Source organism: Colias philodice, chromosome 13 (assembly GCF_061535455.1).
Source record: "Colias philodice isolate Cphi_HAF_F1 chromosome 13, ilColPhil1 Martin Lab GWU primary, whole genome shotgun sequence".
NCBI lineage: Eukaryota > Metazoa > Arthropoda > Insecta > Lepidoptera > Pieridae > Colias > Colias philodice.
The window spans coordinates 10,206,844-10,226,242 of NC_143098.1; the positions used below are offsets into that span (position 1 = coordinate 10,206,844).

Here is a 19,399-nt window from a genome sequence, read left to right on the forward strand (position 1 = left end):
TAGTTAGTACTCCTATACTCTACAACGGAACGTGAAAATTCTTTAAACTATTTACGTGTAGTTATAGTAATTGTTTCAAATTAAATCTGTCTCAATTTATATGTTCTGTGGTCTCAATACCTACCACGGTCGTTGACTCCACGAATGTCGTAGATATCTATTGTTTTAATTATCACCCACATCTAAAGCAGGTTGCAGTGTAATTCCGTCCTACATAGTTGAACTGATAAAATTATAGAACGTAAACTAGTTCCCAGTTAAAATGGAAAGCCGTAGAATGGATAAAAATAAAATAAAAATACACATCACACATTTTTTTTTATGATATAGGATTGCAAACGAGTAGACGCGTCGCCTGGTGTTAAGCGATACACGCCGCCCATAAGCATCCACTCCACTGGGAAGTGGATGTGTTGCTGTCCTCAAAGGGATTTGGAAGGAGTTAGGTAGAAGGGGCGAGGATGGGAGGGAATAAGGATAGGGAAGGAGAGGATGGGTAGGGGATGGGAAGGGATGTGGGCCTCATGTTGTAGAATTCGTCATTATAAATCAACGTCACATATAATATTTGGTACCAACATGGTATCAATTTGTCACTTTATTTCGATGATATTAAATTATGTGAACCATTCTCCGGAAGCAGCACATCGAAATGTGGCTAATAGCCACATTAATTTTACTTCAGTTGTCTCTTCGCTCACAATAGTTGAATCATACCATCTCACTTTGGCATCTAAATCGTGTGTGCGATCGTGTGTGTGTGTGTGCGATCGTGTGCCGTTTTTGAAGAACGAATGTTTTGGTGGTTTCCTGCAGTACGGTTGGTATCTACCTACTCCTTTTTACTTGCAATATCATTGGTTTATTAAGTAACTATAACTCATACTTAAATCACACAAAATCTAGATTTCTTATCAGCAATAGGTACTCTAGAGTCTACACGATTATTTTGTTTTTGAACACATGTATTATTTTTGAAGCATTTTGTTTTGATTAGAACGACATTTGTCAAATTACGCGACAGCAAACAAAGACAGGCGTCATCTACTAATTAGCGACGGCGCGGCGTCGCGAGCGAGCAAACACCGAAATTGCCAGTGTGGCCCTCGATAATGGAAATTAGGAATATAGGTAATACATAATATGAGTAGAGACGTGGGACGACCTCCCACATGATGGATAGAAGACCTGGTCCGAGTGGCAGGGAGCGGCTAAATGCAAGCCGCCGGTGACTGCTCGCACTGGAAATCCTTGAGCCTTTGTCCAGCAGTGGACGTCCCACGGCTGAAACGACGACGACGCGACGACGATGAGTAGAGAAGAATATTTTGTATGAAATTGTAAAGTCTATATTATGTATTAAAATTTGGCGAAATCTTAGTTATAGGGTTCCGTTTTACCCTTCGGATACAGAATTTAAAAAAAATACACAAAACGTAAGACTGACACACAAAAATGAGGGTTCATACGAAAACCTACCTTCTGATTATGACTTAGAGCATTAATTATGAACACATTTGCTTTGTGATAAAAAATGTCTAAAAACGGTGACATTTTATCTATGTGCCTGCAAAACTATGCATTTAATAGGATTAATTATTATTAGCATTATCAAGAAATTTGGCACTCTATCACTGTGTAAGACGTAAGTTGATTAAGAACTGATACTATAGATATAGAGATAGTAATATCTACAATTTTTTATTTTAAAAACTTCCTGGTTAATTACAAATTATGTATGTTTCGTGTTTTTAAACAAACTTGAACGAAAAATCTAACAATGTCGCGATAAAATAAAGTAGGTAGTAGGACATAGTGATGTTCTTCATCCTGCATCTTTTATTCAAATGGTCAGAACTAGACAAAATTTAAAATATGACACGAATGTGAAATAAAAATGTTGTTCTGAGGTACTAAACCCAAAAAAATACAGTTGAATTGAAAACCTTTTTTTGAAGTCGGTTGAAAAGTCATTACTATAAAGTCACAAGTCTAGATGAGACATATTATTGTAGGAAAAGAATTTATTCGATTACGGTTAAATAGGTTAATTTGTAAAGATACCGCAAGTGAGTCATTCAATAATTGATGCTCTCGAAACTAGGCTGATTTATGACGAGGCGACTTTAATATATTTTTAACTGCTTTTCAAATTGAGATAATTAGAACTGAATTATTTTCTTCTACTAGCTTATCTAGTCTTTGCACAATATGATCTTGATTTTTAGTAAAAAAATTATAATGAATATAGAAAACATGTTTATTGCACACAATTGATTAATTTTACAATATCTCTTACCGAGCTATCATTACAATTTTTGCTACTTTTTATTTTGACTAAATAATGATAATTAATTAATTTATGAAGTGGATACTCATGCTCAGATCACAAGTCTTATAACAAAATGTAAACAACTGTTACCGACGATCAAGGCAAATATTGACCAATTTCAATATGTACTGTCTATTGGTTATCAATATCAAACATTACACCTTCAAGAGTTCAAGAGTGGTTATTATAAAATGTCTGTTTGCTTAACCGATTAACGACAATTGAGCAATATTGAACAATCTCTGAATAGGTATTTTAACAGGGTTATGAAACTCAAAACTGTATAAAATCGCCTCCTTTATATTATTTGACTAGCTGCGCTCCGCGGTTTCAACCGCGTGGCTTCGCTCCTGTTGGTTTTAGCGTGATGATATATATCCTATAGCCTTCCTCGATGATGCTATCTAACACCGAAAGAATTTCTCAAATCGGTAGTTCCTGAGATATTAGCGTGTTCAAACAAACAAACAAACTCTTCAGCTTTATAATATTAGTATAGATTTGATCCACTTCCATCCACCACATCCAACTTACAGATTTAATTCAAACTTTGTACTTTGCAAGTTTGCACACCTATCAAGCATACGTGATCTCTTATACAGGGTGTCCCAAAAAGTAGTGATGAACGGAAGCTGGGAGGTAGAGGACCAAGAGGGCTATCCGAATCACCCCCATGTATGTTATGCGATTTTTCGTATTTTCGTAGTTATTACATTTTTTTCAATTTTTCATCTATCGCCGAGTACGATGAGATTTTTATTTATGGTGACGTGAATTATTGCGCTAGATGCTTGATTTTTTTTGTGTGCTAAGCTGAAAAATAGGCCAATTCAGTATGGTAACATTTACTATCGTTAGATCTTCGAATGGAATAAAAAAAAGAATTAAATGCCAAGAAAGATAAAATTACCCAGTATGTTCATAACTTCAAGGGCCCATAAAAAAATAAAATCACATAAAAAAGGTTTTCCATTTGGCTTTTAAAAACTTGCTCTATCGATCAGGTAGCCACCATAAAAATTTCATTTTATTATTCTGAAGGCTTCAATCGAAAAATTGAAATCTAAATGTGGTAAGTGCAAAATTTTTATTAACATGATGATCATTAAAACCAATAAATAGGTGTTTAATTACCAGAATTTTTTTAAATAGCCCCGCTGTTGCTCAGTGCAAGTGCGACATCACCGTAAAAAGTTGTCTTTTAAATGTCTGAATGCTCTTTTATCATTTTTAATGGTTTCTTCTGCTACTATGAATTTCCGGGTTATTTCGTCCAAATTGGGGCATTCTCTCAAGTAGCCGAGGTCTTTTTAGTATCCCCATTGAAAAAAAATCAATGGGGTTTATTCGAGGGACCGTGGAGGCCAGGCTTTAAAGCAGGCGTCACCGGCGCATGCGCAGGCTGCAACGACCAATCCATCTTTCAGGGTATTTTTGCCCTTTAGCCTGGCCTCCACGGTCTCCGGACATAAACCCTATTGAATTTTTTCCGTGGGGATACTACAAAGACGAGAGACTGCCACAATTTGGACGAAATAACCCGGAAATTCATAGTAGCAGAAGAAACCATTAAAAATGATAAAAGAGCATTCAGACATTAAAAAGACAACTTTTTACGGTGATGTCGCACTTGCATTGAGCAACAGCGGGGCTATTTAAAAAAAATTCATTTTTAAACACCTATTTATTGGTTTTAATAATCATCATGTTAATAAAAATTTTGCACTTACCACATTTAGATTTCAATTTTTCGATTGAAGCCTTCAGAATAATAAAATGAAATTTTTAGGGTAGCTACCTGATCGATAGAGCAAGTTTTTAAAAGCCAAATGGAAAACCTTTTTTATGTGATTTTATTTTTTTATGGGCCCTTGAAGTTATGAACATACTGGGTAATTTTATCTTTCATAGCATTTAATTCTTTTTTTTATTCCATTCGAAGATCTAACGATAGTAAATGTTACCATACTGAATTGGCCTATCTTTCAGCTTAGCACACAAAAAAAAACAAGCATCTAGCGCAATAATTCACGTCACCATAAATAAAAATCTCATCGTACTCGGCGATAGATGAAAAATTGAAAAAAATGTAATAATTCCGAAAATACGAAAAATCGCATAACACACATGGGGGTGATTCGGATAGCCCTCTAAGTCCTCTACCTCCCAGCTTCAGTATATCACTACTTTTTGGGACACCCTGTATATAAAAATGAATCGCAAAATGTGTTGGTAAGCGCATAACTCGAGAACGGCTGAACCGATTTCGATAATTCTTTTTTTATTATATTCCTTGAAGTACGAGGATGGTTTTTATGTAGAGAAAACGTAAACATGTACCACGGGCGAAGCCGGGGCGGACGGCTAGTAATACAATAATTTCGTATGTCTGTCTTATTTAAACTTATTGAGTGGGTAATACTTCTTGTTTATGAATTTACGCGCGGTTTACAACTTCAATATCGCCTACGCTTTTTTAGTGTTTATAATGTCGGCTTTTAAAATTGATTAATACCACGTGTACCTAACAGTCTTAAATTAGTTTGAGCTATTTTCAATTTATAACAGCGGAGTAGGCTTAAATTTTTTTGACGATTATTAAAACAAAATCGAATGAGAGATTTTAAGGCTAACTAAAGATTGTATGTTTTTGCAACTGAATTTTGAATACCTGCTGCTGCTGCTGCTTTTTCTGAACCGCTGTTACTGCAACTTTTCTCAATCGAAAGTCACATAAAAAAACAGATTAGTCGTTTCAAAATTTGCCTTGATCCTGCAGAAATGCAAACAGGCAATTTATAGACCAGCATATAAAGCTCCATTATTCCTGACTTCCATAAGCTGTCCTTTCTTATGCTACTGTTTCTTCAGTCGCCATCGGCCATGCATGCCCTGCATAACGAAATGTCCATGGTGACCTTTTTGCGGCTTGTAGTTCGTTCAAAATAACATTGAAATAACATAAAATAGATAATATTCAAGAACCCGAAATTTTGATCCATTACCACGATTCAAACACAGAGATCGAATTTGACACTATAAGTAATTTGGCCTTCCGGCATTTTTTGTTAATTGGCCACATACAGAGTGACCCAAGAAGAAGTGATATACCCTGTACAACAACAAATATTGCAGTGAAACTTCTTTAGGCACGTAGAGAGTAAAATTTCATGGCAATACCGTCACGTTGAGGAGTGGCGACGATTTTGGTATGTTTGATTCTTGCCCAAGGAGGTTTTACTTCTGACACGTGCGCACGTACACGCTCTTTTTATGTAACTATATTTACTGGACTATGGTGTATGTGGGATCTATTCTAATACTGCCACTATTATTATTAATAAATGTCGTGTCTAGAAAGCCTTATCCCATATGTAGTTCAAACATCGTTGATAGGTACACTACAGTGGCATGTTATCAACCATCTATTATGTGATAAGGAGGTGTCTTTTGATATCAAATATTAATATAATGCAGTTAAACAAGTGCCCGTTTCCGCAGTAAATAACTGTATTAATTCTGAGTTAACTTTTCAATGATGATTAGTCTTTTATTTGAATAATTTTTATAACTGAAATTTGGCTATTGTAAAAGTATATTATATCTCATATATTAATAAGATACAATATCGAATTTCTTCTAATTTAAAAACGATGAATGAAAGTATAAATTCAGGTAACTATATGTTTGAAATGAAATTCATTGTTTGATTTTGGGATGATAATTGGCTGCCATCTCTCTTCATTGTATATCTTTGTTCATGGCAGCCCATTTCTTTTATCAGTTTTATTGATAAATTTATAAATTCAAATCCAGGTGCTATATGTTTTGAACAGTTGTTCTAGCCAAAATACTTATTTAAATATAAAGTGTTTGTTTGCTCTCCTTCAAACTGCAACGAAGCAATTTTGACGAATTTCATGCACAAAATACAGAGTAACAGATGGTTCAAATCAACGTATTTATTTTACAGGTCATAAAGGCTAAAATTACTTATTTATTTTCTTACGTGGCCCAGTTAGGGCTTGACGAGGCACATGCATGACATGCTCCTTGATGAATCTCCAAACGAATTGGCGATATTCCAACAAGCTTACAATTAACGTGCGGGAGTAATTGGAGATGGTTAAAAGGCCGTTTTAACAAAGTCTTTTAATGACTCTCTTAACGCATTAACGAAAGCTTTGAAATTACCCCTTTAATAAGCTTAAAAGTTAAAATACATTTTGCGTCGAGAAGTGTTAAAAAAATATCAGCAATGCTTGTTTTTAACAAAAAAATGAACCGCCTTCTAATTGTCAGAATTGGGCAAAATTTAAGTAGGACATGAGTAGGACCAACCGGAAGGCACTATATACCTTTCAAATAAAAGAATTATCAAAATCGGCTAACCCAGTCGAGAGTTCTGATATAACAAATCCCAAAAAATATCTATAATATATACCTACAGTGGAATTAAGAACCTCCTCAAGCCTCCTTGTTTTGAAGTCGGTGGTAAATGCAAAGAATTACTTCTATACCTTATCAAATATCACATAGTTAAGTGTTATTTCTAATACCAATACGCTACAGCACTTCCAAGTATCATGAAATCTGTTCACTGTTGAGTGTTTTTCAGGTAAAAGAATAACAAGCACAAACTTTCGTGATTTTACATCATTCTGTTACCAATAAAGAGATATTGGGAAATACGATAGACAAAAACATGAATAGCAAAAAAATCTGATAGTTTTTGTACAAATACAAAGTAAATGACAGTCACAACAAATATAATGAGACGTGGGGGGCGGATTATCGTTGGAAGCGATCTCTCAAATAAAATTAAGCTTAGATACATATCGGTAAACTGTACGTTGAGAAAATTGTAATAGCTATAGTAAAACAAAACATGTTACTGTGTTCACTAACATAACTGTGAAAAGCTTCATTATAATCAAAATAATTACCAAATTTCTAGATTACAGCTACATAAAATATTGAAATTAGTAAACACCATAACACCACGGAGAAAAGGTACCTACTTATCAACAAAAATGAATTAGTTCAGAGTCCTTGCTGCAAATTACTTTGTTATTTGACATCAAATAAAGACCTGACGTAATGTATCCACAAGGAATCCTTACAATTACAGACGAATTTCGTACACGCCCACGAAACCAATTTGTTATTAACGATATTGGCATGTCATCTGGCAAAAGAAAAAAAATAGGATAGTTTGGAATCAATAAACTAACTGGAGCCTGCGGCGTCACTCCCGTAGGTACGTACCCGGTTAAAAGTAGCCCATATTCTAGTCCAGACAATAATCTATCTCTGTACCGAATTTTATACAGATCCGATCGATCTATTTTTGCGTGATAAATTAACAAACATACGCGTTTGTATATTAGTAGGATAGGATAAAGTACCGAATAATTTTTCATGGAAAGATTAATCTATACGTGACTACAATATGACGTGACTATTGAGAGTGCCGACAAAATTTAGATTGTAGATAAGTGTATAATAATCTGCAAGAAATAAAGATAAAATTAACATACTTTTATAAGAAAATCCACACCTAAAATAATTTGAATGTGTTTTTGTTGAAATGTTCTTTATTTTGTGCTAGCTGTATCTAGGTAGTTGTCCAGAAAGTCTTGACTTCGCGTCGTTTAAAACTTTTGAATTTTAATAATTAATCGTTGTATATTTTCAGAAATTTTGAAATAATATGCACAATTTTCCGTTCTTGTTCCCTCTGCCCTTTTCTGGGTTTTCTTACCATACGAACCTTCCTTCTGCTTTACCAAAAACGTTAAATAAATGTATATTAATAGGTACCCGTAAATGTTCTCGAGTTTTACGCTTAGCAACACATTTGGCTATTCATTTTTATTACAGAAGAAGATATAATATTGAAAAGGAAATAACTGACAAATACACGCCATTAACAACATAATATACACTAATTTTGAATTTCTTACTTTGTAAATCAGTCACGGTGATTGATTCAATTGCTTCATATTTTTCAGCAGAAACATCCTCTCTATATATATTTATACACATGTCATGATCGTGACTTTGTGACTGTTTATCCAACAATTTAGTTCAACGTGACACACTTATTATATACGGAGTTAGTGCTGCTGTGGTCTAATTTATAAAATAAACAAATATACAGATGATATTAACAGTTGACTATAGTTTGCAATAGAGAACGCTGAAACATGGCGGAATAGAACGCGAAAAAAATGTGTTTACAAAATATAGTTTATTTGAAAATACTATCTAGACTCTAGAGCTTATTGATGATATAAATCGTACTTTGTTTCCATACTAGTTATGCAACTGCAAGTCCCAAATGTGTAAAGAAAACTGTAGAATTAAAATTCAATTACTCATTGCACCGAAAAAAATTATCAAATTAATAATGAAAATATCTTTATTTAAAAGCTTTTAATGAAAGCCCGCGACTTTCATTGTCACCGCAAAAAAAAAAAATAGTTTGGAAAATCCAAAAGTGCACGCCTCATAATTTTTTTTAATTATTATTTTTGTTTATTTAATAACAATTAAACCACATCGAATCAGACCCTGAAAAATGAAAGGGTTCTATTCCTGAGCATACTCAAGCGTAAGAGAAAAAAAAAGACTCGATTAGTAAAGTATTTCGGTCGCTATCGTGTTAACAAGAAAAAGGATCCGCACATACAGACACACGGACGTCCAAGACAGAACTTTTTTAAACTGTTTTTTAACTAGTTTAAATAACAAAAATGACATCAAAAATATCATGAACGTTAAAAATAGTGTTTTTTCTTAATATGTGTGTGTATGTATTATCTTACAAGTGCAATGTATGATACATAAAGACATTTTAAGTTTGAAAAATCAGATGTTTTGCGCGAAGTGACAGTAGTACCCACCTCAACGCTTCGCTTATGAGGCGTGCAAAACATTTCGGTAGGTAGGTAGTTAATTTTTTCGGATAGAACCAGCCATGTTCAGTGCATTATACGATAACACAAAGATATTATATCTAATATCTCAGGTATTGGTGTATTTATATTCATACATATTCATAAATACCACTAGTTCGTTTATCATTTATTTATGATAATTATTATAATTTATAACATTCTTTAAGACCGCGTGCTGATTTATAAATCATGATTCATAAGGTAAGTTCGATTAAAAGTGACAATGGAAAAAAATTGTTGTGTTTTTTATCATAAAAATCTTATACATATTATAATTTTCTTCGATTTCACTAAATAAAAATAGCACATTCTCAATATTACCTACATATATGATGATATAATACTAGTTACTACATATACTAGTAATATTTTATATAAGAAATAAGCAATACTATACTTACCGGCTACCACAATTGATTATTATCAATTATCTTTTTATCTTTAGTTATAATTCGTATCATTTAATGTTTATATTTATACAACGACTCTTTTTTTTTTCATGGAACTGCAACGTTATCACAAATAATAAAATCAAGAAGAATAATCGCAGGAAAGTGTACATTGAATATTTTTTTAAAATTGGAGCGTGATTAACAATCAATACCGTAGCCAAAAATATTGTTTTTATAGAATTTTTGTCTGTCTATCTGTATGTATGTCCGGGCTAATCTCAAAATCTGCATGGATTTACTTCAAATTTGGTACAGAGATAGCTTGAGACCCGAGGAAGGATATTTTATACTTAGGTTTTTTCCCGGAAATCCCATGGGAACTTGAACTATGCGTGTTTTCCTTTGACTACACGGACGAAGCCGCTGGCGGAAAGCTAGCTAGCTAAAGCTATAAAAGAAGCTCATAAAATCAATTTAAAATCGTCCCATTTAGCTCATGGTAAATAATACTAGTAGTAGGTATCTGGTATCTATTGAAGATATATGAAAACTTGAAAAGATAATTTTCATATAAAATATCTTCAAGTTTCATTTTCAATACAAACATACAGTTGATATGTTTGTTCATTTACTACAAAAGCGTAAGAAGCGTATACTTACACAAGTCGGTATGAAACTTGGTAAACAAGCAATTAAGTAAATTGAAATACACGACAAGTGATATTGTTTAAAAACGACGCAATAAATACTTACCTATATACCTATATTAAGAAGAGCAGCCCCCCTAGTCAAGTGGCTTTCTGTTAGCGTAGCGTTCAATAGAATAGACTACGAATGTACGAGATTGACGTAGGCTGTAGATAAACGTATCTACAGGTTACGTCAATCTCATACATTCGTAGTCTATTCTATTGAACGCTACGCTAACAGAAAGCCACTTGACTAGGGGGGCTGGAACGTCAACACATTTACACATTGCACATGTTAGGCCGGGAGATACTGACACAAAATTTCGGGTCATTTGTAACAGGATTGTAAGATTTTATTCGTAGTTACACCGGAAAAGTATGGCATGACACTACCGACTACATCTTTTTTATGGGCTATCGGTAAATTCTAAAATTTTTGTGTTACAAATCGTTTGACTTTCGCTATTTATCCGACGAGTTCGACTAACGAGCACGCGACTAGTCCGCCGGTACCAGCGTTCTGACCATCATTTTTCTTTTTGTCATTGCGTAATAAGATCCCTGTAGAACCGCCATTCTGTTACAAATGACCCGAAATTTTGTGTCAGTATCTCCCGGCCTATGTGTAGCTTTTATTTTGCAATTGTTTATAAATACAGGATGATGTAATTGGTGTAGTACGAATATCTAAAAATCTATGAAGAATTTTGTGATACAGTAAATGGAAGAATTATAGACTATTTTACAGTATTTAATAAAATCATTTAATTTGTTGTTAATTTTCATTAAAAATGTCAATTTTTCTCACCAATGTGGAAATTTGGATGATAAGGATCTTGTTAGAAAAATATAGACTAAAATCGGCATTTTTTTTTTCAAAAATCAAATTACTAATTAGTAATCAGAGTTATCACCATTTACATTAATTTACAAACGATATCGGTTGTTCTTACTTAAAATTGAATACCAATGTCTTAGGTATTGCGGTATGTGTTCTTTGGAAGTGTTCGTAAAGTTGTTGATTTTGCGGAAAATCTTTTAGAGCGCTTAGTTGTGACATATCCTAAGCATATTCAATAGAATTAAAAGACGAGCGAATATGCAAGCCATTCTAAAACTTGAATATTTTGGTCTCGAAGAGCGGCCGTTCCCTGTCATGTCGTATGCGAAGGGACATTATCATTCATGAGTAAGAATTTCTGGTCCATTTTTGCTTTGTATGAGACAATACTTTTTAATTTACTACTTTAATTTACTACCTCCTCGTGTTTTTATACTACCTTTGTAACCAACAAACGCGCTGGGTTCATGCGCCAAAGAGGACTCCTGATCCGGACCCACATTATGATATTCCCGTGATGATATAGATGTACCTCCTGAGGATGCCACAGATGGCTAACTATCCCAAGCGTTTCTCCGGCTCGTGTTCTTCGTGGATCCGGATGAAAACCTAACCGGAATCATTGGTGTGTTGGGAGTGAGCGTACACGTGTTATTTGTATTGTTTTTATGATTGTATTGTTGTATGTTTTATTTTACCTGAAATTTAATTATTATTTGATAATTGAATGATTATTAATACTTTTATCCAATTGATTATTATTAGAATAAATAATTAAGTTCATCAATTGATTTACATACTTTTAAATTATAATTTTACATGTAAATTATGAGATCTTTCATAATTATATTTGCATATAGTTATTTATCTACAACGCACCATTTTACAATTCAAGTCTAAAATGAAACTAGAGTCGCATTTATTTTTGAACATACTGTAAGTGAAATTGCATAAGTGTGAGTACTGTGAACATGCCAGCTTTCCCTAAGAGCGAGCGCGCACGAGCAACTTTGTCTCCGCAACTATTTTGTCTCTCCCATCAATTTGTATGGGGAGTTGCGTCGCTACGTGCGCGCACTTTCATACTAGCTCATGGGTGAAGAGACAAAATAGTTGCGGAGACAAAATAGTTGCGGAGACAAAGTTGCTCGTGCGCGCTCGCTCTAATTGACCGATACCTACACGTGGACTCATCTGAGTTCTTTGTCACACGTTTGTAAGTGAACATATTTTCGTCAATATAAATCACAGAAAGCACAAAGTTTCTGTAATGTATTTGTGACGAGCGTAAAGTACGTTTTGCGGCTATAATGTAGTTATTTATTTATATATGCAGTTTTTGTTATACATTCGCTAGTTTTTGGAATAAGTATTCAATTTTGCTATACTTACACATTGCCGATCAAAACCAATTTTGACTACAAATCAACGCAACAAATCCTCAAAAGTGGTTTTGATCGAGGCTCTTAGACAGTTTTTACCTTAGAATTAGATCATTATTTAGTGATCTAAGCTTTTAAAAAATAATATTATTAGGGCAATACCTATTACACTTTCTGTAAAAAATATTTACATAGCACGATGAAAAGTGTTTCTACATCAGAGAAAGTGAGCGACTATGTATCGGATAGAGATACGTAATCAGTACCTAAATAGTAAAAAAGATACTAATCAGTAATCGTATCTATACTGTGGATACGGGCAGGATGAATTCCGTTATATATTTATAGGTATTCAGAAATACATTCTATTGTATCCAGACCAGAAAGTGCCAGAAACTTGAAACGAATTCCTCAAAGCATAAAATGAGATAGCATTGAGAAAATAAGGAGTATTTAACCTAATTCATATTTGTATAGGGTTTGAAATGCAAATGCTTAATTCGACTGAATACGAAATGGCTCACTTCCTACCTTTGATATTTACATTTATTGTTGTTATAAACTTCACTGTGCTATTTTTACCGCTTATCTTTTATCTATACAATACGTTAATAAATTCAAGTAGGTAAGGTTAGTGCGTTCAAAATGTGATAAATCATAAATTACCTAGGCCTTGCGGACTCTCCTTTGGAGGCGGAGCATTAATTATTTATTTGATAAATAGTAGATTGTCTTCTCGTATGTATCTTGGTGTCTTTAGTGCATATATCGCGATAACACATATTATCTTCTTATATATAAAATTCTCGTGTCACAATGTTAGTCTGCATACTCCTCCGAAACGGGTGGACCGATTCTCATGAAATTTTCTGTGCATATCGGGTAAGTCTGAGAATCGGCCAACATCTATTTTTCATATGTACCACGGGCGAAGCCGGGGCGGACCGCTAGTTTATCTATATGTTTTACAGTTATCTTTTAATAAAATTATAATGCCAATTTTCCAAATTTTTGTTTCATTAGTATACCTACAGTCTACAGACGAAAGCAAATTAAAGCCTTTAGAATGATGCCCCATTTCATCTGACGTTTTAAAAACAACGATTATTTTATTACGTTTTATAATTTATTTTACATTTTACAGTACGGCCATGTGAAACAGACGCAGTGTCTGTTGTGTTGCTGAAGACGAACATCACGCGGCTGACGGCGAGGACCATCCATGCGGCCGGCTACCATCTACATACTATTGAACATTTGTGAGTTTTATCTACGATTTTTTCAAACTTTTGAATCTTCATTACATTTCCTAGGGATCCAGAAATACCTATACGCTATAACCAACCAAATGAGGATGCAGTGGACGCAACTCCTTCTTTCTCTCTAAAGGTTTTCAGTATGAACGGTCGCGGTGGAGCGGTCTTGCTCTGTTCAAGTGGAAGCTTTGCTACTTAGCCTAATAAATTACGACTACAATAGACTTAATAGACTTTTAGACAATATTATTTTTATAATAAAACGCTTTCAGATCAGTGATGGACGCGCCCAACTTGGAGCACGTCGCCGTTGAAGATCTGACTAAGATGCCTAATCTCAAATCTTTGTGAGTACTCTCTTTTATCTTATCTTAATCTTAATCTAATATCTAATATATATTATAAAGGCGAAAGTTTGTAAGGATGTATGGATGTATGGATGTATGGATGTTTGTTACTCTTTCACGTAAAAACTACTGAACCGATTACAATGAAATTTAGCACACATATAGAGGGTAACTTGGATTAACACATAGGATAGGTTTTATCCCGGAAATCCCACGGGAACGGTAACTATGCGGGTTTTCCTTTGAAAACGCGGGCGAAGCCGCGGGCGGACCTCTAGTACATCTATACTATAGTTTTAATCATATTAAAAAGAGGAATTATTTAGGTTGTTGTTGATGAATGTACGTTCAGAAAATATTGAACCGATTTGAAAAATGATTTTACTCAGCAGAAAGTTATTGTATTCCTAGAATCCTGTGACATATTCTTTACTGTTTACTCCCGGGTCAACTGTTTCCAATAAAAAAGTATAGGTAGGTAAGTATAATAAAAGAAAAGAACATAAAAATATCGTAACTTCTTTTCTTTATTTCTAATCAATACAAAATGTAAAACAATCACAATGAAGCGTGTCGAAGTAGGTAATGTACTAGGTAATAACTAAACCATCGTCTGGACTCTGTTGATCATGAAATTCATTAATTCTATTATATACCTATTGCACAGACTATTAATAATATACTACTATAGGAAGTACTATTTAGAATTTAGACATAGTAAATTTGAAGTGCATTCTAACAGTAGTAAAACTAAAGAAAACAATTAATTAAGGCGTCTTAATATCCTCTTTAGAAGTATATTTCGGTCCTTGGGGAATAATAATACCGTTTATTATAACAATAAACATAAGTTACTACATTTATCCTACTGATATTTAGGTAAGTATAATAAACTAGCGGTCCGCCCCGGCTTCGCCCGTGGTACATGTTTACGTTTTCTCTACATAAGAACCATCCTCGTACTTCAAGGAATATAATAAAAAAAGAATTATCGAAATCGGTTCAGCCGTTCTCGAGTTATGCGCTTACCAACACATTTTGCGATTCATTTTTATATATAAGAAGATTATACTACCATTATATTGAAATTTGAACTGCAGAAAGATTACATAGATAAACTTCTTACATCTTCCTAATCTTTATTGAGCATTGCTTATCTCAGAAGGATACTGGATATGGTTATAATATGATATTCTTAAGTGTGAAGAAAATATTTTATTTACCGATCTATAAGTTAGTAAAATTGGTCAAAATGAGTAATTTTATTACTCAACAAAGTTCTCCAAAAATTTATAATACTTCGGCCTACTACTATCGCCATAATCTGTGTTAGTGGCCATAATGAATTTAATTTTAGTATCGTAAGTTATAAGTAAAAATATTGTTTTGTAAGTAGTTATTAATTTAACCAATGTCAATGTCGTTAGAGACCATTCTAACGACACTCCATGTTTCAAATTATGAAAAATACAGTAACTATACAGGGTGTCCCACTGCGCACTGTTGGTGTACTAAACTCAAAGGAGGTTATAGTTTTGCATACGCTGAGTACGTAAAAAATACTTATAAAATTCCAGACGCATTTTTTTTCAAATAGATGAATTCTTGAAACTCTATGCGTATACCCATAACAAGCAACCCGCCCAACTTTGCCACCCGCGCGTGAGCTATCGTTTAGGATTATGTTTTCATAGACAAAATGCTCACTTTAGAGAAGCGGTATATGCCGGCTGCGCGAAGCTAGAGAAGAAAACATGGATTTTCAGGAAAATTTTTTTAACGTAATTTTGTTATTTAAGTATTTTTTACGTGATCAGAGTATGCAAAACTACAAGTTCCTTCGCGCTTAGTATACCAATAGTGGGACACCCTGTATAATTTGATGAAGAATGAAAATATGTTGATGAAATGTAAATTCAGTTGAAAATCATAATCTTTTTGGTTTCACTCTAATCGCGTTTTAGCATAATACTATCTATGGTTTAGTATATCCACAGTATAATCATAGCAACAAGCAGTGAACAATAGAGATTACATTTACAACATGTTAAACGTCTTGAAGTATTTACTGCCGTTGTAAATTATATAATGAGTGGTGCAATTATGATAATTTTCATGAATTATGATACAAAGCTGTTTTTTCATAGTTATAAAGCTGATTTTTTTTCTGCGTCAGTAGGTATAATTTTAAATTATATTACCAGACATAAAACATAACTATGTGTTGAAAAACTTTTCTTTTTAACCGACTTCAAAAAAAAGGAGGAGGTTATCAATTCGGCCGGTATGTTTTTTTTTTATGTATGTACACCGATTACTCCGTGGTTTCTGAACCGATTTACGTGATTTTTTTTTTTGTTCGATGCGGGATGGTGTCGAATTGGTCCCATAAAAATTTTATTCGGATAGGCCCAGTAGTTTTTATTTTATGAGCATTTTTGTCTGTATTTGTAAATGTTGCAAGTGCAAGTTTGAAGTCGGTTGTTTTTAACGCAGTTATTGACTTGTTGTTAATCAATGTTTTGTGTAATAAATCACAATAATTGACCAGCGTGTTAGTGTTAACTATGTATTGTTTCAAATATTGTTTTGTTATCTTTTTACCTATCCACAGATATTAAAATATAGGTACTAGAAGTTATTTGAAACAAGAAATTATAAAACATATATATAGTTATAAACTGAGTGTTGAGTCAAGGAATGCGTGAAGATAATTCAGTCGTACGATTATAATTAAAGTGAAACTTTTATTACATCGTCTCAAACTTTTTGGTCTGTGTAGCGCATGTCGCGTGTATCGCGGCTGCCGAGTAGGTATACCTACTCGGCAGCCGACCGTCACGCGACATGCGCTACACAAAGCAGTGTTCGGAACCGTTCGAACAGTTTCACTTTTACCGTGGTTTCATAAAACCACACAACATTTTTATTCATAGTATAAGTAATTGGACGTTTAATTATACTTTAATATGAGTATCAATGAAGCTAATTCATACATCATAGTGTATAAAATATAAGAAAATTAACTACTTATATTGAAATCCAAATTACCTAGGACTGTTCAATACTTTGACATCGCCAGACGCCAATTCGCCAGGCCAAGTTTACAGTTCATGATACAAAATAAACTATAAAATCAATAAATATAGTATGCACTATTGTTTTATTAGGAATTTGTCATCACATTCAATACTTCAAAAAATTACCGTTCACTTAAATTATTATATCAACTACTTATAGGTACAATCAGAATTTACTACACATCTTTTTTTATTTGCTACTTTTCTATACTTTTTTTGAATACCTACATAGATGATAACATAACTTGACGACAATAAAATTGTAGGTGTTAATTATCCATATAATACACACATAGCCACACAGCTATAAAAATATAAAATCCCGAATTAACAGTATAAAGAGGTTGGTGATAATCAGCAAGCCAACAACATAATCTGAGAATATAAACCACCAAAAGATACACTTACTTACCTTGTACAAGTTTAAATATACCTAAGTATAATTTTATATGCTTTGATAGTGGTAACTAACAGCAACAACAGTGTTAGGCTTAGGTTTTAGGTAAGTATATGTAGACATTTCACATTTCCGAAATATAATCTGCTAAATTTTAACCACCATCGCTATTGGCTCCTCCGATTAGTATTATAAGGAAGGACACAAAAGGCTGATCAGCTATTTGTCTGATAAGAAATCTATCAGTGAAACACATGCGTATTATATATCGTATTATACCTATCCTATATCCTACAAATACGGCTCGGGAATTAACTTTTGCTTCTATAAAGCTAGATAATCAAGATAATCGTACTGAAATATTTACAAAATTCATAATCGTAATCATTTTGCCATTGGCACATGTTGGGTGTAGTTTTTTTTTACCAAATGTTTATCTACCTAATAATTATTTTATATTAGCCTAAATAATATCCTGTTACTAAAGTCAAATGATGTTCAGAAATCATAAGACAATTACATTTAATCGTATTTGTTCCAGTTTTATAACACAAGCACCAAGGCTGCAGAGGCTAGCGCCGCTGCCGGCGTTGCCTGAACTGCGCACATTGTACGTATGTATGTTGTTAATTGATGTTTTAAATAAGCTAGTTTACCACTTTGTTGAAGGTTTAGGCCTTAGGGGATACTTCGATAGATTATTCATAGTTTTGTAGGTACAAGGGGAGTTTATTATGAAATGTAAAACTTACGTGCATATTAAGTCATGTGCTTCAATGAAGAATTTGTTATTGCTGTAACTTATATGCCACTTCAAATTACAGAAATGTGCAATTTATACAATTTTTATGCTTATTATATTTTCCTTAATAAGTAAGTATCTACCGTATAAAAGTTGTTAATCACTACTTGAATTTTTGTTAGTATATTCTTTACAATGAATTCCTGAGCTAGCGCGCAAGAGCAACTTTTGTCTCCGCAACTATTTTGTCTCTCCCATCAACTCTATGGGGAGTTAGGTCGCTACGTGCGCGCACTTTCTTACTAGCCCATGGAGTTGATGGGAGAGACAAAATAGTTGCGGAGACAAAAGTTGCTCTTGCGCGCTAGCTCTAATTATTTATAAACTGAATTACTAACACACCGCATTACTGTGTCACTACGAGGTTATCCAGCATAATAAACTACTCTGCTGCTCAATACAAAGACGTTATATTCACAGCATGGTGACCACTTCTGGACTACTCGAGGTGCCCAACTTGAGTCATGTCCACGACCACCATAGGAAGCGGTCTAACAGCACGCTATCTTATTTACAAGCTATGTAAGTAATATACCGAGCGATAGTAGGTACCGACTGGCCGGTTGGCTTGGTTGGTAGTGGTCCTGCCTTCCAAGCCAGAGGTCGTGGGTTCGATTCCCACCCAGGGAAAATATTTGTGTTATGAACATAGATGTTTGCTCTGTGTCTGGGTGTTAATTATATAAATAAGTATTGATTTAAAATTATATATGTATGTTTATCAGCCATCTGGTTTCCATAATACAAGCAAAAGCTTAGTATGGGATCAGATCATGCCGTGTGTGAAAATTGTCCTGAAAAAAAAACAATATAGGTAAAACACCCAATTATTGGCACTTTAAGCAGCTACTTCACCAAACCGGTGAAATTTGCATGTACAATTAAGTTTTAATTAAGAAAAAAACATTTATACTGGTAT

At 33.7% G+C, this 19,399-nt stretch overlaps 2 protein-coding genes across 4 annotated transcripts in view; both read left to right on the plus strand.

The window, feature by feature from the left end:
- Positions 1-12,261, plus strand: part of Cdk12 (Cyclin-dependent kinase 12) — a 220,360-nt gene extending 208,099 nt beyond the window's left edge. Inside the window, exon 19 of the mRNA XM_089702749.1 lies at positions 12,206-12,261. The gene's annotated coding sequence lies outside the window, so the exon portion shown is untranslated. The remainder of the gene's footprint in view (positions 1-12,205) is intronic.
- Positions 1-19,399, plus strand: part of Lgr1 (Leucine-rich repeat-containing G protein-coupled receptor 1) — a 36,098-nt gene that overhangs the window by 8,686 nt on the left and 8,013 nt on the right. Inside the window, exons 2-5 of one of the 3 annotated variants that reach the window (XM_089702752.1) lie at positions 13,743-13,857; positions 14,127-14,201; positions 18,220-18,288; positions 18,901-19,002. In XM_089702752.1, coding sequence (XP_089558878.1) covers positions 13,743-13,857; positions 14,127-14,201; positions 18,220-18,288; positions 18,901-19,002 — 361 coding nt within the window. Of the gene's footprint in view, positions 1-13,742; positions 13,858-14,126; positions 14,202-18,219; positions 18,297-18,900; positions 19,003-19,399 lie in introns of those variants that run through there. The other 2 variants (XM_089702753.1, XM_089702755.1) reach the window with 2 other exon arrangements.